Here is a 13,990-nt window from a genome sequence, read left to right on the forward strand (position 1 = left end):
GACAGGTGCCTGGGTTAGCCGGGATTGGTCAACTATCCCGGGTGACCGAAGGGAGAAGAGATGATGATCTCGGACCCGCTGGGTCTGGTCGGGCGGAATCGGAGAGTGACAAAATCTGGGTTACACAGCACGAGCTTACTTGACTGCTATCTTGGCACATGGTATCTGACTCGGCTCGGAACAATCTGTTCTGTGCAGTGTGCACCCGGTTCAACGCTCGGCCTATTCATGGGGACAAGTACAGAGGACTTGCTGTTGCTGGATGGAGGCACTCATTAAGCATCAACAGAAGCTGCATCACCAGCTTGTGGCAATGATTTGGGAGCCACCAAGTCGGGCATCTTTGCTCCAAAAAGCACCAGTACCTCTCAGATTGGGATTTTTTTTTCTTCGCGCAAATTTCGTCACAGTCAGAGACACGGCCAGGGTTACGCCAGGGGTCTGTTATGTTCAGGAGGTGTGGTTGATAATGCGACCCCCACTCGCATCCACCGCAAGCGCAATGAAGCTTCCTTAATCCTTGCTCACATGCGTCAGCTTCGAGCTCGCGAGCAACCGGAACACCCTCGGCGTAGTTCAACCTTGCGCTGCAGCTTTTTCCTTATCTTTACTTTTCCAAGCCCTATAATTTTTCTCTCACTGGATTATCTGTTCAATTTCTCAACGGGTGAAAACTATAAAGTCGAGCAAATCTGCCTACGGTTAGGAAGCTTGTTGCCATGAATCACATGCACCAGGACTTACTCTCTGAAAAGACTAGCAAAATCTTCTTGTCCCCTGTGGAAAGCTGTCGGATAGCTTCCGTGGCCCTGGCAAACTACCAGGGGTGTGGATATCTTCCAAGACCCCCTGGCGGGCGCAACGGCGCCACGCGCAGCGTCTACCAGTTCTATTCGCCTCCTTTGGTCCGCTAATAACCCTTTTTTTGCCGGGAAAGCAACCCAAGAGACAGAAAAACCTTTTCTGACAGCAATGCGCCAGCCACGAGGCCTTATCGGAAGGAACCTTGGGTTACTTTCTGAATGCTAGTGCATCGCCAAACAAGGTTTCACTTCGCTCTTCTTTGGCCGGCTGCTGTTCCTGGACAACTTTTTAGTCTTGCTTTGTACTTTTTCTTCTTTGGGAATGGGAAATTTTTTCCCTCATGTCCCCTACTGTTTTAATATTAGCTCAACACATGTCTGCGCCGCGGACAAATTCAAAAAGTGGACCCGAGAGTAGCGACGGAATTGAAAAAAAAAGATCTTTTTTCTGCCTCTTTTCGTTTTACCCATCTCGATCGTCACCGCGTTGCCCGAGTTATTCTTGTTTCTCATTTCTTGTGTCAAGCTTGCCTTTGATTGGAATAAAGTGGGTACCTTTGAAATCCACCACTGGATGAATGCGTAGCGATGTTTTGATGATGTTGGAAGAATGATGGATGTTCTTTTTGCTGTTGCTGGGCTGTTGCATGCTGTAGTATTTTTTATGGTTTAATCATGGGCTTGGTGGGAAAATGCCCTTTTGCCGTGCAAGGCAGTCTGAAAAAAATCGATCATCGGTAATTACCCTGTGCTTGACAGCCTTGCAGAATCTGTTCCTCTGTTCTACAAATCTTGACAGGGACTGAGCTTATCCCGAGACGTGGCTGCTGCGACATTGCCATGCAGCCCAGCCCGTTGGGAGCCGCTTGGAATTTTGTGTGTGTTGTTCCCACACACACTTCGGGAATATTCGGCAAAAGCTGACCGAGCTAGAGGGTAGCATAATTAATGAAGGGAAAAAAAAGAGTCGATGAAACTAGCAGACTAGCAAAGACAAAACGAAGAGCGAGCGAGAATCTAAAATCCAAATCAATTTCTTCAGATCGGATTACTTTTCGCGCGTCGATCGCGCGCGCTTCCGCGCCTGAACTGACTTGTGCAAATTGTAAGCAACCGGAACCTTGGGATTTTGTCTGCCACTGAAGATTGCATGTGCTGTACTCCGTAATTGCTTCGTACACGCATTGTATTTTTGATCTGGACTAGCTATTCAAGACATTATTCACTACGTGGGCAGCGATGATCACACTTCGTACTTGCGCCATTCGAATACTTTTTTTTGCCTATTTTTTTTCTTTTTTCGTTTTTTTCTTGGGTACAGATCCAACATGGGTAATGCTGTTTCATTAAGCCGATGCTGACATGTCGTCATCATGCTCTGCCGTCGGCTTGACCGACGTGCCTCCCTCGTCCCCTATGAACCCTTCTGGATCGCATGGCCTCGTCAGATCGATCCGGTTTGCGGCGACCCATTGCCGTACTCGAGCCTTTGATATCCTCACTCTGCGCACCTGTTTCACGGGGTGCTTGTTGTGTTCCTCCCCATTGAGCACGTCCTGGTTATTCTCGCTTGCATGTTGCTGGCCCGACGAATCCTCGCCCTCATTTTCGTCGTTCATGGCATGACTTAATCTAGCCCGCGGAGGGCCCATGCCCGCGTCCTCGGCGACATCCATCTCCCTGAGCGTATGCAAGACGTCCTCTACGGCAACCCAGATGGCCCTGCTGCACTCATCGATGTCCACGACCACTTCTGCTTGGTCGTCGTGGTCGGCACCCTGACCGTCCTGGCTAGCTTTGTCATGCCCCACCGTCAGCAGCCACCGGGCAATCTCGCCGGCCCAGTATCGTCTGTAGCCCTTGCGGCCGAGATCCGAAATTGGTTTCTCGGGCCCGCCTAGAAGACCCTCGCGGCGGGCTATCTCGTACGATACGCCCATCAGTAGGGCGCCGAGGCCCTTGCGCTGCCACGGCGGGAATATCAGGATGCATGCCAACGTGTTATTGTCCCATGACATCTTTTCCTTAGAAAAGAACCCGACAATCCGTGGTGTGGTTGTGGTGGTAGTATTATTCGCAGTAGTGGTATGCGAGTAAGTAAATGTCGAGACGGAGATGCCGGACTTTTCTTGGTTCGCTCCTGTGACATCACCGCTCGGTGGTGTATAGACTAGCAAGTAGTAGTTGAACGCTGCTACATCGAAGAAGACGGATTTGTTGTCGAGAAAGAGTTTGCCAAAAAGAGATAGATTTTGACAAAAAAGCTTGAGAGTAAAAAGTCGTCAGCTAAATGGACCTTCAAGTCGGAAATCTGCCTGTACTCACAACTTCGTCCTCTCCGTCTACTTCCCAGATGCTCCACTCGCCCTCGTCTTGTATCGTCTGCGCAGCCGCCTTGTCGGCGCCGTCCGATTTCCTTTTCCGCCCAGGTTTTGATGGTGCTGGTACTGGAATCGTCCTCGACCCTTTGGGGTGTACGTAAATCTTGCGCCCTGGAATCTCGTTCCGTCTGCTGCAGAACTCGGTATGCTTCCACCACTGCAGAAGCACCTTGGAGTACTTGAAGCAGTATGGACAGACATATAGGCGGTCGATCATCGGCTCGCGCCGCGCTTGCTGACCCTTCCCCTTGCCCCCCTTTCCATCCTTGCCGGCGGAATTCTTGCCCTTCCCGCTGCCGGCGCCTACTTCGGTCGTCGCGTCAGTCGCGGCTGATATCACCCTGGCTGCAGTCCCGGACGCATCGCCGAGTATCTCCTTGCCATGGTACGAAGGGTACCAGGTGGAAAAGCAGGCGTTGCCAAGGACGACCTTGTCGATGTTGCGATCCGTCCGGAAGCCGCGCTTCTCGGGTGTGGGTACAGCGCCGGGTCGGAGTCTCTGTTGTGATTGGAATGCTACTGGGGACGGCGGTGGCTGCTTGGGCATTGTCGTCGCCGCTGTCGCGGGTACTGGAGTCGATGCGGCCATGGTGGTTGCGCTTTGACCTGATTTAGCAGATTGCTGGCCTTGTGTCGATGATGTCAGCCTGGATGCTGTATTGTTGTGAGAGGATGCCCGAGGTGCGGGCGGTATGACCGAAGCCGGCGGGGACCTGGCTAGCGCGTCACTTTGGCCGTTGGCTATCTTGTAGTGCGCAGCACCGACACTGCCGACTTTAGGGTGTCTCGCGGTCCTCGTCGTCTTCGTTGCGTCGGTCTGGACGGATGCAACTTCCGAGTTGGGGATGTTCTCGGTGTCGTTGGGTGGGGACGGGCCGCGTCCCGGCCGCCGGACGGCAGCGCTGCTGTTGTTTTTCACGGCAACGACGGGCTCGCTGGACAATTGCTGTTCCGCCTGCTGGACCTGTCGTGGTGGCCGGCCTCTTTCCGCTTGCGGAGATTGGGCAATGGCTGGCGGAGAAGGAGGTGGTGGAACGATCGGCGGGGCGGAGGCGGCGGCGGCATCCGTATGACGCGTGACGCGCCGCGTTTGTTGCTGGGTTGCAACGGAACCCGGTACTTCTGTTTCTTGGGGAGGTGGGCCTGCTCCGGCGTCCGTGTGCGGGCGCTTTCTCTTCAGTGGCGGCATTGCGAACTTTCAGCCTCAGTTTCACAAAATTTCCAGCATTGTCCCAGCTGCCATGCGCCAAACCGCATCTAATTTGGTGATACGTTCCATCCCTCTTGCTTGGACTTGTCGCTAATTCCTAATTGAGAGAAGAATTGATTGTGCATAGTGGGCCTTAGGTCGGCCGATAAGAGTCGCATGTCTGCGACTGGTACGTACCATAGCAACTCAGGTGGGCGGGTACCGTGCTGATTATGTAACCCAACTACAGGGGTTACAGCTAAAACTGCCAATGATAAGATATCCAAAACCTCAATGGTTGAATTTCCAGCAGCAAGCGCAAAATGAAGTACTTTGGACTTGCATAATCATTCCCTGTCTACCTACTCAAGGCACTCTGATACTCCACAAACCTTGAAGCTTTCTGCTATCTGCGGCCCTTCAAGATGAGCCTCTGTCCCAGCAAATGCTGCTGAGCACACTCCCACTGCGACGATACGCACCTCGACTCGGATTCTTAGTCGATAGCTCGGAGTATCTGCGAGCAAATGCTTGGAGACCAATTCCTTGTGTATGTGTGCAAGGCGGTCTTAGAGAGTCGCCCCCTCACCGCCATAGCCCAGAGATTCGCTGACACAACTTCTAGTTCCATGCCGCTCGCCGGCTTGCCACGGCTGCCGCCAACGCTGTAGATGGCACACGAACATTTCAGTCCAACCCTCCTGTTCCTCGCAACTGCCAAAACGACGATGCCTCCCCAAAATCACCATCAAAAAACTCTCCCTTGTGCTCATGGGACTCCAAGTACTTTGAGCAATGGGCTCCGAGTTACGTCTTGCGACAATGGCTCACCAAAGGATATGGAGCTTCAGAACGCCAAGATCACCTCCAGCGAAGCGCCGCTGCGTCCCGGAGTACGCGACTCCCTATCGTTGCCTTGCAGGTCGACATGATGCGGGCTGAGACTGCGCGGCCGACAGGCTTATCTGAGCACCTGATCGCGGAGCAAGTTCTAGCCCAAAAGCTCGAATTCCTGGCCAGCAAAGGGATCATGATGGAGGACATTGAATTATGGCTCTGGATCCTGAGACCTGAAGATCCTGTTGAGATGGCTAGCCGTCTTTCTTCAACAGACCGTCCCGTGCCCCCTTTCGTCATTCTCCAGGTATTGAGTCTCCGGCGAGAATACAACGATCCCGTGACACTGAGTCGATTGTATGTCTCCATATCTCGAGCAGTCTGCGGCGAGGTCTTTCCTCAGTTCTCAACGCCTGAATCTCTGGACTGCGAAAGGAACCCCCCGGAGGCTACCTCTGTTTCACAGCTCGACAAAGCATCCCCACAGTACCGATATCGGTGGCCACCCAACCTGTTCATCCGCTTGCTCTACATGATGACACGCCATAGCCTCCACACTTGGCCTGCATCTTTACCGTCAATAGCCCGGCTCGCGGAGCGTTATATTGAGACAATAACGCCGCCAGAAAGAAAGGGAATATCCCAGGAGCTGGTGGTTCGCCAAAGACAAAACTACATCCACAATGCGGCCCTAGTCATCTTCAGCCATAATGCTCGATCTATGCCTCTGGCCAACCTTAGATACAATTGGGAAGCTCAAAAGGTGATGCTTGCACTCTCGATGAAGCTGCCACGTCCACCTGTGATTGATCAAGCCGGCTTCAGAGCAATTAGGTCAGTCCTTGGTGGATTGAGAAGGTCCAAACCCGAGCGGTTCGCCGCTTCTCGGCTGTCCAAAGCCTGGCCCCCTTACAGGCAGGCTTGGGATGGATTGGACGAAAAAAGGCCAGTCGAAGACGACTATAGCAGAAGTGTTAAGGCGGGTATCCTTGCCCGGGAAGCTGGCTATGCTCCCCAGGACGCCGACCTAACTCTGGATATAATCGGCGGCGCAGCTCTTGGAAAGATGCCATTCATAAACTACCGCACTACTTCGCCCAAATTAGGCGATGAAGCCAGTTCGTCGGTCATTATGCCTTGGGCTGCCAGCATCAAGGCAACTCGAAATGCGCAGGAGGCCTGGCAGGCCTTTTTGCGACCGCCACAAGCAGGTCTCTTGCCGTGCGCTATCATATATAACGAGATGTTTCTCAAGTTGTATGCACGAGAAGTTATTAGGCCAGATGCCCTGCCTGGCACTGGTCTTGAGGTTCATCCAGTCCATGAAGCCAACCTCACCGAGTTTGAGAAGGCTCGCTTGCAGCCTCCGCACCCATCACAGCTCTACGAGCAGATGCGGAACCAAGGCATTAGGCCTGTTGGTCCCTGCCTTCAGGTCCTGTTGAAGAATGCAACATCTTTGAAGGAGATTGCACGCTACCTAATGGATAGTCGACAGGACGTGCAAGCGTCACGTATGTTTATCGAGCTTATCGATCGACGCAAACCGGCTGAACACTATGAACCGGATGAAGTAAAGCATATCCTCAACATGCCTTTGCATGTCTTTCGAGCTAGTGCAGTAGGTGTCACTAGGACTTTGCCATATTCTTGGAGACATGAAGGCCTCACGCGAAAGAACCCAGACCTTCACCGCATGGAAAACCTTATCAACATTACAAGAATTAGGATGGGACACGAAAAAAACTCAAATATGTCGGTCTGGCACGTCATCTTCGACGCTCTGGCTCGCCCTGCAATTGCGGTCTTGCCTCAACCTGGAGGTCTGCCACCAGGGGCGTACGAGATAGAAAACCGCATACACGCATTGCGAATTTTCATGCGTGTTTTTCATCATGTGCACAAAACTACAGGAATTGTGGACATTGTAATGTTTGACAAACTCTGTCTCATTCTGCGTCGTGCCATCACCGCCATCAACTTCCAGAGAGGACAGTCCAAATGGTTTGACGACGTGATCGACGATGCCCACGCAACACTCAAAGCTGCGGCCGCGAAACTTTCGCAGCGCATCAATACTGACAAAGACCAGCGAAGCCACTTTCTCAAACTGCCATCGTTCGGCTACCGATTAGGCCCTGTGCAGGTTCGTTCCTACTTCCGGACCCTTGCGTACCTCGGCGACCACGACGAGCTGCTCACCCGGATCGAATGGATCATCAGCGAAGGTCTCGGGGAGGACGGACGGGAGGAGCTGCTCGATACTGCAAGAGATCCGGAACACCCGGACCATGAGCGTCTGTACATTTCTCTGCTCATGTTCAAGTCCTACATGTCACACCAGGTGCCGCCAGAGACAATGGATGCGCTCAAGGCTCGGGTGATTAAGATTAGCGAGGAAAAGGGCCTGGCCTGGTCGTGGCCGGACGATGAAGACGTGGCGAGCTTCATGGATGCAGAGCGTTATCGTGGCGACGAGGCCGCCTTTTGGGAAGTGGCTCAACGACGGGGGCGGAAATAACGGGCCATGTACAATTAGCGAGCAGGGCCTCTGCATCTTGTATTTTGTTGTATAAAAGTAATATGTGTTATATAAAGTAAGATAGATAGGCAATGCCAGGAGAAGAAGTAACATATCAAAAACTGGGATCAGACGGGAAAAGTAGATTCATGTGCTGATATTTGTTGGCTAGTACTTGTGAATTCAATCAATTGCAGTCCCTAGCATGTTCCTTGCCTGTGTCATGCTCTTGTGCTTTGCCTTTTTCGGTGTATTTCAAAAACGTCAGCTGCAGCCCCACCCTAACTTTGTACGACACGAGAAGTTCCAAATGGTTCAGAGGGAACGAGGTTTGTATATGACCTCCCTCTGTCAATTTTTCAGTTTCTTTCGTTCTTTCTCTGAAATAACATTTGCCTGTCAATATTCACTTCAACATCACATGAGTTGGGTCCAGTTTCTGCAAACAGTAGGCATTTCGCAGGTCAAAGTAAGCTCGGGAGCTCAGGTACCTGACCTTTTTGATTGGTCAATTCATTCGACCCCGGCTTTCACAGGGATCATGCTTCTTATTTTCTAATTACTTGGGGGTTGGACCGTGTGGACCCCCTGTCAAAGTTATAATTACCTACTTTAGCACGCGCTTTCTTCCACCCCGCGCACGCGTACCTATTTTTGCATCGCGGCGTCGCATTCAAAAATTGGGCGCCCGCTGAACCGCCTAGATATTTCTCACCTTGACCATCAGACCTGATTCACGCCAGTTTCCAAATTAGAGTGCATTCAGTGGGCCTTGTTGCCTTGCAGCTGCTAGTTTTGGCTACTGTTTACGTTTGCATCCTTGAACGGAACCAACCTCTACACTCAGATTTGTTTACGTTTACTTTTGCGCCTCGTGAATCCCACCCCAACTTCGGCATGTTGCGCGGACGCAGCATCCAATATCTTTGACACTCAAATCGTTTTTTCGGGACCGGCACAAATGTGGGCTTTGTTTCAAACATTCAAAATTTTAGAACGAAGAGTTTTCTTGTCCCCAAATTTGTCATGATATCGCCATGCCACCGTTTCTTGAGGATTGGGCCGACGAGCTTGGCATGTCGCCTTGGTATGACGACGAGTCGGCCGACGAGCTCCCTGACGCACCTGCGGACATCACCTTGAGCCCTCAAAAAGTGTCACCAAACCGGCTTGAAGGAAGCTTCTTGGGCCATCGCCCGTCAAGTCAGCCGCGACCGGTTGGTGTCGCCCTGTGATCATTGCTCCTAGCCCAAGGCTGTATTTTAACTAGTATCTTTTAGTCTTCTCTCCAGACGCCCGATGGTATTCGACGTGCGCCTGATCGAGACCCGACCGAAATCCTTGGCTGGAGCAGTCCGCCTGCGCCCACTCGGGATTTCAGCACAACCATCTCAGAATCTGATGCCGGAAGCCAGAGCGATGCAGAGGAGCTACCAAGCGACACATCTGTAAAACAAGATTCATTAGTGTCCGTGGAATTGCCGCCAAGCACATTGTCGATACCGAGCTCCATGTACAAGATCTACGACCCCGAGACTGAGCAATGCACGAAAGCGCAAGTCCCGATCACAGAGGGCAGGGCTTTGGACATACTTGAGAGGCAGGCACGTCTCAAGGCCAAGCACGACGCAAAGGCAGAGGAGGAGGATGAGGACGAAATCTATCTGGATGACTTCGCCTTTTACACCTTGGCTCACCGACATAAATATGAACTCTGTGGTTTGCAGGATCTGTTCAAAATAGGGAATACCACACTGTATTTCAATGGGTGGCTTACCCGCGGCAATTCCAAGTACTACTTGGAATCTGTACCTTTCGGATGGTGCTCCATCGGCAATTATGGTCTGGATTCTCCAAGCATTGACGGTGCTGTATGGATACAGTCGAAACTGCAAAGCCGCAAAAAGGCTGGTGCTTGGTACAAGCTGCGGAATCCAGGGTTCGAATATGTGCGACTGTATAAGCCTTTTCTTTGGTTAGCCGACCTAGCCAAGCACGTTATCAATTTTATTGAGAACAAGATATCGAAAAGAGTTGTACCAGAAAACATCGGAATTCACAGCTTTCGCAGCGAGTTCGCAAGTTGGCTTGATCATGTCCACGGTCTTTCGCCGGCTTTCAAGGCCTGGTTTGATCAGCACCCCATGAAGGACTTTAGGTCCGACGTGGCCGTACACGCTGAATTTTTATGGAAGGAAGCCAATGGTGTTCTTGAACCAAAGGTCTGCCGGAGCTTGCGTCTTTTCAAGGAAGTTTTAACGTTGGATCAATACCGGGCACAGGAAGGCAAAGACAACTTGACGGTTGTGACGCCGTATGTCTACGATTTGTTCCGGCACATGGAAAGCGGGCACCTATTAAAAAAGGTAAATCCGACTGAACAACTTACCCTGGCTGGGACGGGGAAGGAGGCAGGAAGCGTTCCGAATGGAAGAAATGATGACACTAGACATGTAACCCTGGACCGAAAAACCCTCATCGATAATATTCGGATCGGCGATGTCATTTCTCGCAAGCCTGACGGCGAGGGCAGCAAATGGAAGAAAGGCCATGGAAATACAAGGTGGTTTGGTCTTGTGCAACAAGTCGTCAAACCTTCACGAGGCGAAACGAGGTTCCATATCAAATGGCTTTATTCACCCCACGATACCCCGTGCAATCGAGGCACGTACCCCTGGCCAAACGAACTCTTTCTGTCGCTCAACCACTGCAGCTGCCATCGTAGAGGAGACGATCCGTTTTTAGCTAGCGAAATCCTGGCAAAGCATTCCGTGGCATGGTCCGGAGACGAAAAGAGTTCTGATGAGTTCTTTGTCCGACAGTCCTATGATAACGAGGAACGGCGCTGGATTACTCTGCAAAAATCGCATATGTTTTGCGATGAGGAGGCGCAACCCATCAAGTACGAAATTGGCGAAACGGTCCTCGCAGGCGACAAATCCAGGCTTGAGCCTTATGTTATCACAGGCTTTTTTGAACATGGAACGGCCAATTTTAGGAGGCTTTCGAGACGTGCCGAAGTGGACCCGTCATCCTCCGCACCACCCAACGAGCTTATTTATACCGAAGAGATCATTCGACTGCCCGCCAGCGATATTCGAAGTCCTTGTACTATCCGTGTCTTTACCAACAACCCTCAAGTTATTCCCACACCGTATGATAGACGGGGTACAGGAAACTGCTTCTTCATCAGATTCAAACTTGAGACCGATGCGAGCCTCGTTGCGATGACAGAGGTGCCTCCAATATTCAAGCAGGGTTTTTTGCCTCAAAAACAGGGCAGGCGCAAGTCAAAGCCCAAACCTCTACGTGGCTTGGACCTGTTTGCTGGTTGCGGAAATCTGGGCCGTGGTATTGAGGAAGGCGGCGCAGTTGAGGTTAAATGGGTCAATGACATTTGGACAAATGCGATACATACGTATATGGCCAATACCAATGATAAAAGCGCTGTCAAGCCTTTTCTAGGATCAGTCGACTTATTGCTCGAAAAGGCTCTCAAAAGAGATGGCTCTGTCCTAGATGGCTCTGTCCTAGATGGCTCTGTCCTAGATGGCTCTGTCCTAGATGGCTCTGTCCCCTCACGTGGGGAAGTAGAATTCATATCCGGCGGTTCACCATGTCAAGGCTTCTCCCTTTTAACGGTCAACAAAAGCGACGACCGACAAGTGAAAAATCGGTCACTTGTCGCAAGCTTTGCATCGTTTGTGGACTTTTACCGGCCAAAATACGGACTGTTGGAAAACGTTACGAATATGGTCAACGCCAATGTCAGGCCAGATTGCGATTACCTCTCTCAATTGTTTTGTGCGCTCGTCGGGTTAGGCTATCAAGTACAGATCATCCTGGGTGACGCTTGGTCGTATGGTGCACCTCAACAGCGGTCGAGGATATTTTTGTCTTTTGCCCGTGCCGATTTTCAACTGCCTCAAATACCGACGAGATCTCATTCGCATACTGCAGCTATCCCAAGCAGGGCTATCGGATACCTGAATAATGGTGAACGCTTTGTCGAACGCCAGTTTTCCAGCACAGCGTTCCGATATGTTACCAGTGGTGAGGCCATCGATGACTTGCCTAAAATAGGTGATGGAAGACAAATTTGCATCCCTTTTCCGGATCACCGCCCAAACAAAGAATCGTTCGTTGCACAAGTACGAATCGCCCATATCCCTGTAACTCCTTACGGAATTGGCTTCGTTCAAGCCTACCAGACAGGAAGAATAACGGAGGCAGAGCGGCAAATCTTCCCGGCAGACACGCTCACAGCGGAACGAACAAGATGCGGGAGAGGCTGGTCTCGCTTATCACCAAATAAGCTGTTCCAGACAATAACCACCACTCCGAACCATACGGATTCCCGGACTGGATGCCAAATCCACCCCAGTGAGCAACGGACTTTGACCATCATGGAGGTCCGCCGGGCGCAGGGCGTTCCGGACAATGAGGTTTTGGTCGGCCAATTCAGGGACCGGTGGAAGCTCGTTGGCAACAGCGTGGCGCGGCAGGCTGCTTTGGCGCTGGGGTTAGAGCTCAGGAGAGCCTACTTTGGAAATTTGTACGATGATGACGACGACGAAGACGCAGCGGCGCAGGCTGTCGTTTCCATTGAGGGAGATTTGCAGGTACCACTTCATCCTGCCATCCAGCCTGCCCTCGGGACAGAGACAGAGGAGCCCAGACTAGCTCCAGTACATGTTGCGACGGTGGCCAACGGCACCCTCGAAACAGGTTCACACAAGCTCTCGGCGGCAGTGTCAATGACGCCGGGTGGGGCCACATTGTCAGCCCAGGTGCGGTCCCAAGGCGTGCGGGCGATTGCGACGGCTACCATCGATTTGACCATAGAGGATGATGCATCAGATATGCAAAGCGTCACCAGTTCCCAGTGGAAGCGGAAACTGGATGAGATTCTCATTGACAGCGACAACGAGTCCGATGCCGCCCGGGTACATCCCTTGAAGCTTTCGAAACTGTCGCACTACTGATGTGTGATGGAGAAGCTAATCGCATACCCTCTTCTATCACGACGGCGGTGGTTTATAATTATTCTCATATTAACATGATATTGACGAAAATAGTTGTTTTCATTACTTAACTCTACATATTGTTCGGTAGAACTGATTTGTTTGGCATCCGCTCATATCTTGTTCAGATGCATTTCTTTTCGTTGAGGCATTTACAGCACCTGCTTTGTCTTTTTTCTGCATAGCAAAGGAGTAGTGACATCATTGTCCTGGAAAACACAAGATTGTTCTGCGCTGTCCGTTTGGAGCAAGATTGAGTCCAAAATGAACCCATGAGGCATAGAGCATTGCGATTAGATTGTACTTCTTTTTTTTTTTTTTTTTTTTTTTTTTTTTGCACGAGGGCATAGAAATGGAAGGGAGGCAAAATCATGTCTCCAGAAGTTTATAGTATATAGATCATGGTCTCTCTGACTTATATATTAGTATGCAAATTGGCACGGAGTCGAGAATTCAATCTGTACAGACAATGAATGCCTAGGTAGTCACAGTCTATTATGTTGCTACTTATAGCAAGAGACTACCATTGATGAGTGGCCTGCAGCAGGGGTTCAGATCAAGCCTTGGCTGCTTTTTCGGTGTATTGCTGACACAATCATTGGCGGTCAGCAAGTGTTTCTTGCCCAATATGCAGTACAATAAAAGCACCAGGCCTGTCGGTGCGGAGTAACAAAAATGAGTGTCCACAGAGATCGCAGGTTGGACTAGCGCCCACCCGGCAATTGGCTGAGAAGCTCCGAAAGAAGGCCCCACATTTCCCGAAGCTGCCAATTATAGCACCGGGAGGCGCCTAAATCGACAACGTTTGTGACTCTTTGTTCCCTTTCTTTTTTTTGTTCTTATTTTCCTCGAGCGGAAATGAAAAGAGCAAGAGCAAATCGAACCGGGTTTGAAATCTAGACCATGCGTGGCCAAACGACAAGCCCCTCTCCCGCAATTAAAACGTTGCCGCGCGTGCGGATCGACAAACCAGCATGCGGGCAGGGTTTTGCAAACCACCCCCCTGACGCGCTCGCGGAGCCACATACCCGGCCGGCAATTGGACATCGTTGATCGTCAAGCGCTCTGCCTAGGCTTTTGCTGTTCACTAGTAGCTCTGTCTCGTGTTTCATGCCATTTTTTGACCAGCTCCCTGGTCTAATATCGAAAGAAAAATCCGTGGACTGACCGGCTGGAGCCACGCCATTACGAATAACCCATCAAGTGATAGGGCACAGCCGCAGGAGGTGACCTCC

At 51.2% G+C, this 13,990-nt stretch overlaps 3 protein-coding genes across 3 annotated transcripts; 2 read left to right on the plus strand and 1 right to left on the minus strand.

The window, feature by feature from the left end:
• Positions 1 to 1,939: 1,939 nt before the first annotated feature.
• On the minus strand, positions 1,940 to 4,518 carry MGG_00891 (histone acetyltransferase). The gene is made up of 2 exons (XM_003718026.1): positions 3,129 to 4,518; positions 1,940 to 3,067 (listed from the first exon to the last, which is right to left on the minus strand). The coding sequence occupies exons 1-2, from the start codon at positions 4,371 to 4,373 to the stop codon at positions 2,150 to 2,152; spliced, it is 2,163 nt and encodes a 720-aa protein (XP_003718074.1). The 5' UTR covers positions 4,374 to 4,518; the 3' UTR covers positions 1,940 to 2,149.
• Positions 4,519 to 4,690: 172 nt separating this feature from the next.
• MGG_00890 (uncharacterized protein) lies at positions 4,691 to 7,869 on the plus strand. Its single transcript, XM_003718027.1, has 2 exons — positions 4,691 to 4,923; positions 4,999 to 7,869. The coding sequence occupies exons 1-2, from the start codon at positions 4,819 to 4,821 to the stop codon at positions 7,729 to 7,731; spliced, it is 2,838 nt and encodes a 945-aa protein (XP_003718075.1). The 5' UTR covers positions 4,691 to 4,818; the 3' UTR covers positions 7,732 to 7,869.
• A 534-nt stretch (positions 7,870 to 8,403) lies between these two features.
• Positions 8,404 to 13,052, plus strand: MGG_00889 (modification methylase DdeI). Its single transcript, XM_003718028.1, has 2 exons — positions 8,404 to 8,948; positions 9,012 to 13,052. Exons 1-2 carry the CDS (start codon positions 8,769 to 8,771, stop codon positions 12,714 to 12,716), a joined length of 3,885 nt encoding a protein of 1,294 aa, XP_003718076.1. The 5' UTR covers positions 8,404 to 8,768; the 3' UTR covers positions 12,717 to 13,052.
• The last annotated feature ends 938 nt before the right edge of the window (positions 13,053 to 13,990 follow it).

Source organism: Pyricularia oryzae, chromosome 5 (genome assembly GCF_000002495.2).
Source record: "Pyricularia oryzae 70-15 chromosome 5, whole genome shotgun sequence".
In the NCBI taxonomy this organism is placed as follows: Eukaryota; Fungi; Ascomycota; class Sordariomycetes; order Magnaporthales; family Pyriculariaceae; genus Pyricularia; species Pyricularia oryzae.

What these genes read in the sequence shown, in the direction of transcription:
- MGG_00891 (XM_003718026.1), bottom strand. Translation starts at nt 4,373, where the DNA reads ATGCCGCCACTGAAGAGAAAGCGCCCGCACACGGACGCCGGAGCAGGC. An exon ending in TAGACGGAGAGGACGAAGTT is followed by an intron (nt 3,068 to 3,128) that starts GTGAGTACAGGC and finishes TTTACTCTCAAG; the next exon opens with CTTTTTTGTCAAAATCTATC.
- MGG_00890 (XM_003718027.1), top strand. Translation starts at nt 4,819, where the DNA reads ATGCTGCTGAGCACACTCCCACTGCGACGATACGCACCTCGACTCGGA. An exon ending in CTTGGAGACCAATTCCTTGT is followed by an intron (nt 4,924 to 4,998) that starts GTATGTGTGCAA and finishes CACAACTTCTAG; the next exon opens with TTCCATGCCGCTCGCCGGCT.
- MGG_00889 (XM_003718028.1), top strand. Translation starts at nt 8,769, where the DNA reads ATGCCACCGTTTCTTGAGGATTGGGCCGACGAGCTTGGCATGTCGCCT. An exon ending in CGTCAAGTCAGCCGCGACCG is followed by an intron (nt 8,949 to 9,011) that starts GTTGGTGTCGCC and finishes AGTATCTTTTAG; the next exon opens with TCTTCTCTCCAGACGCCCGA.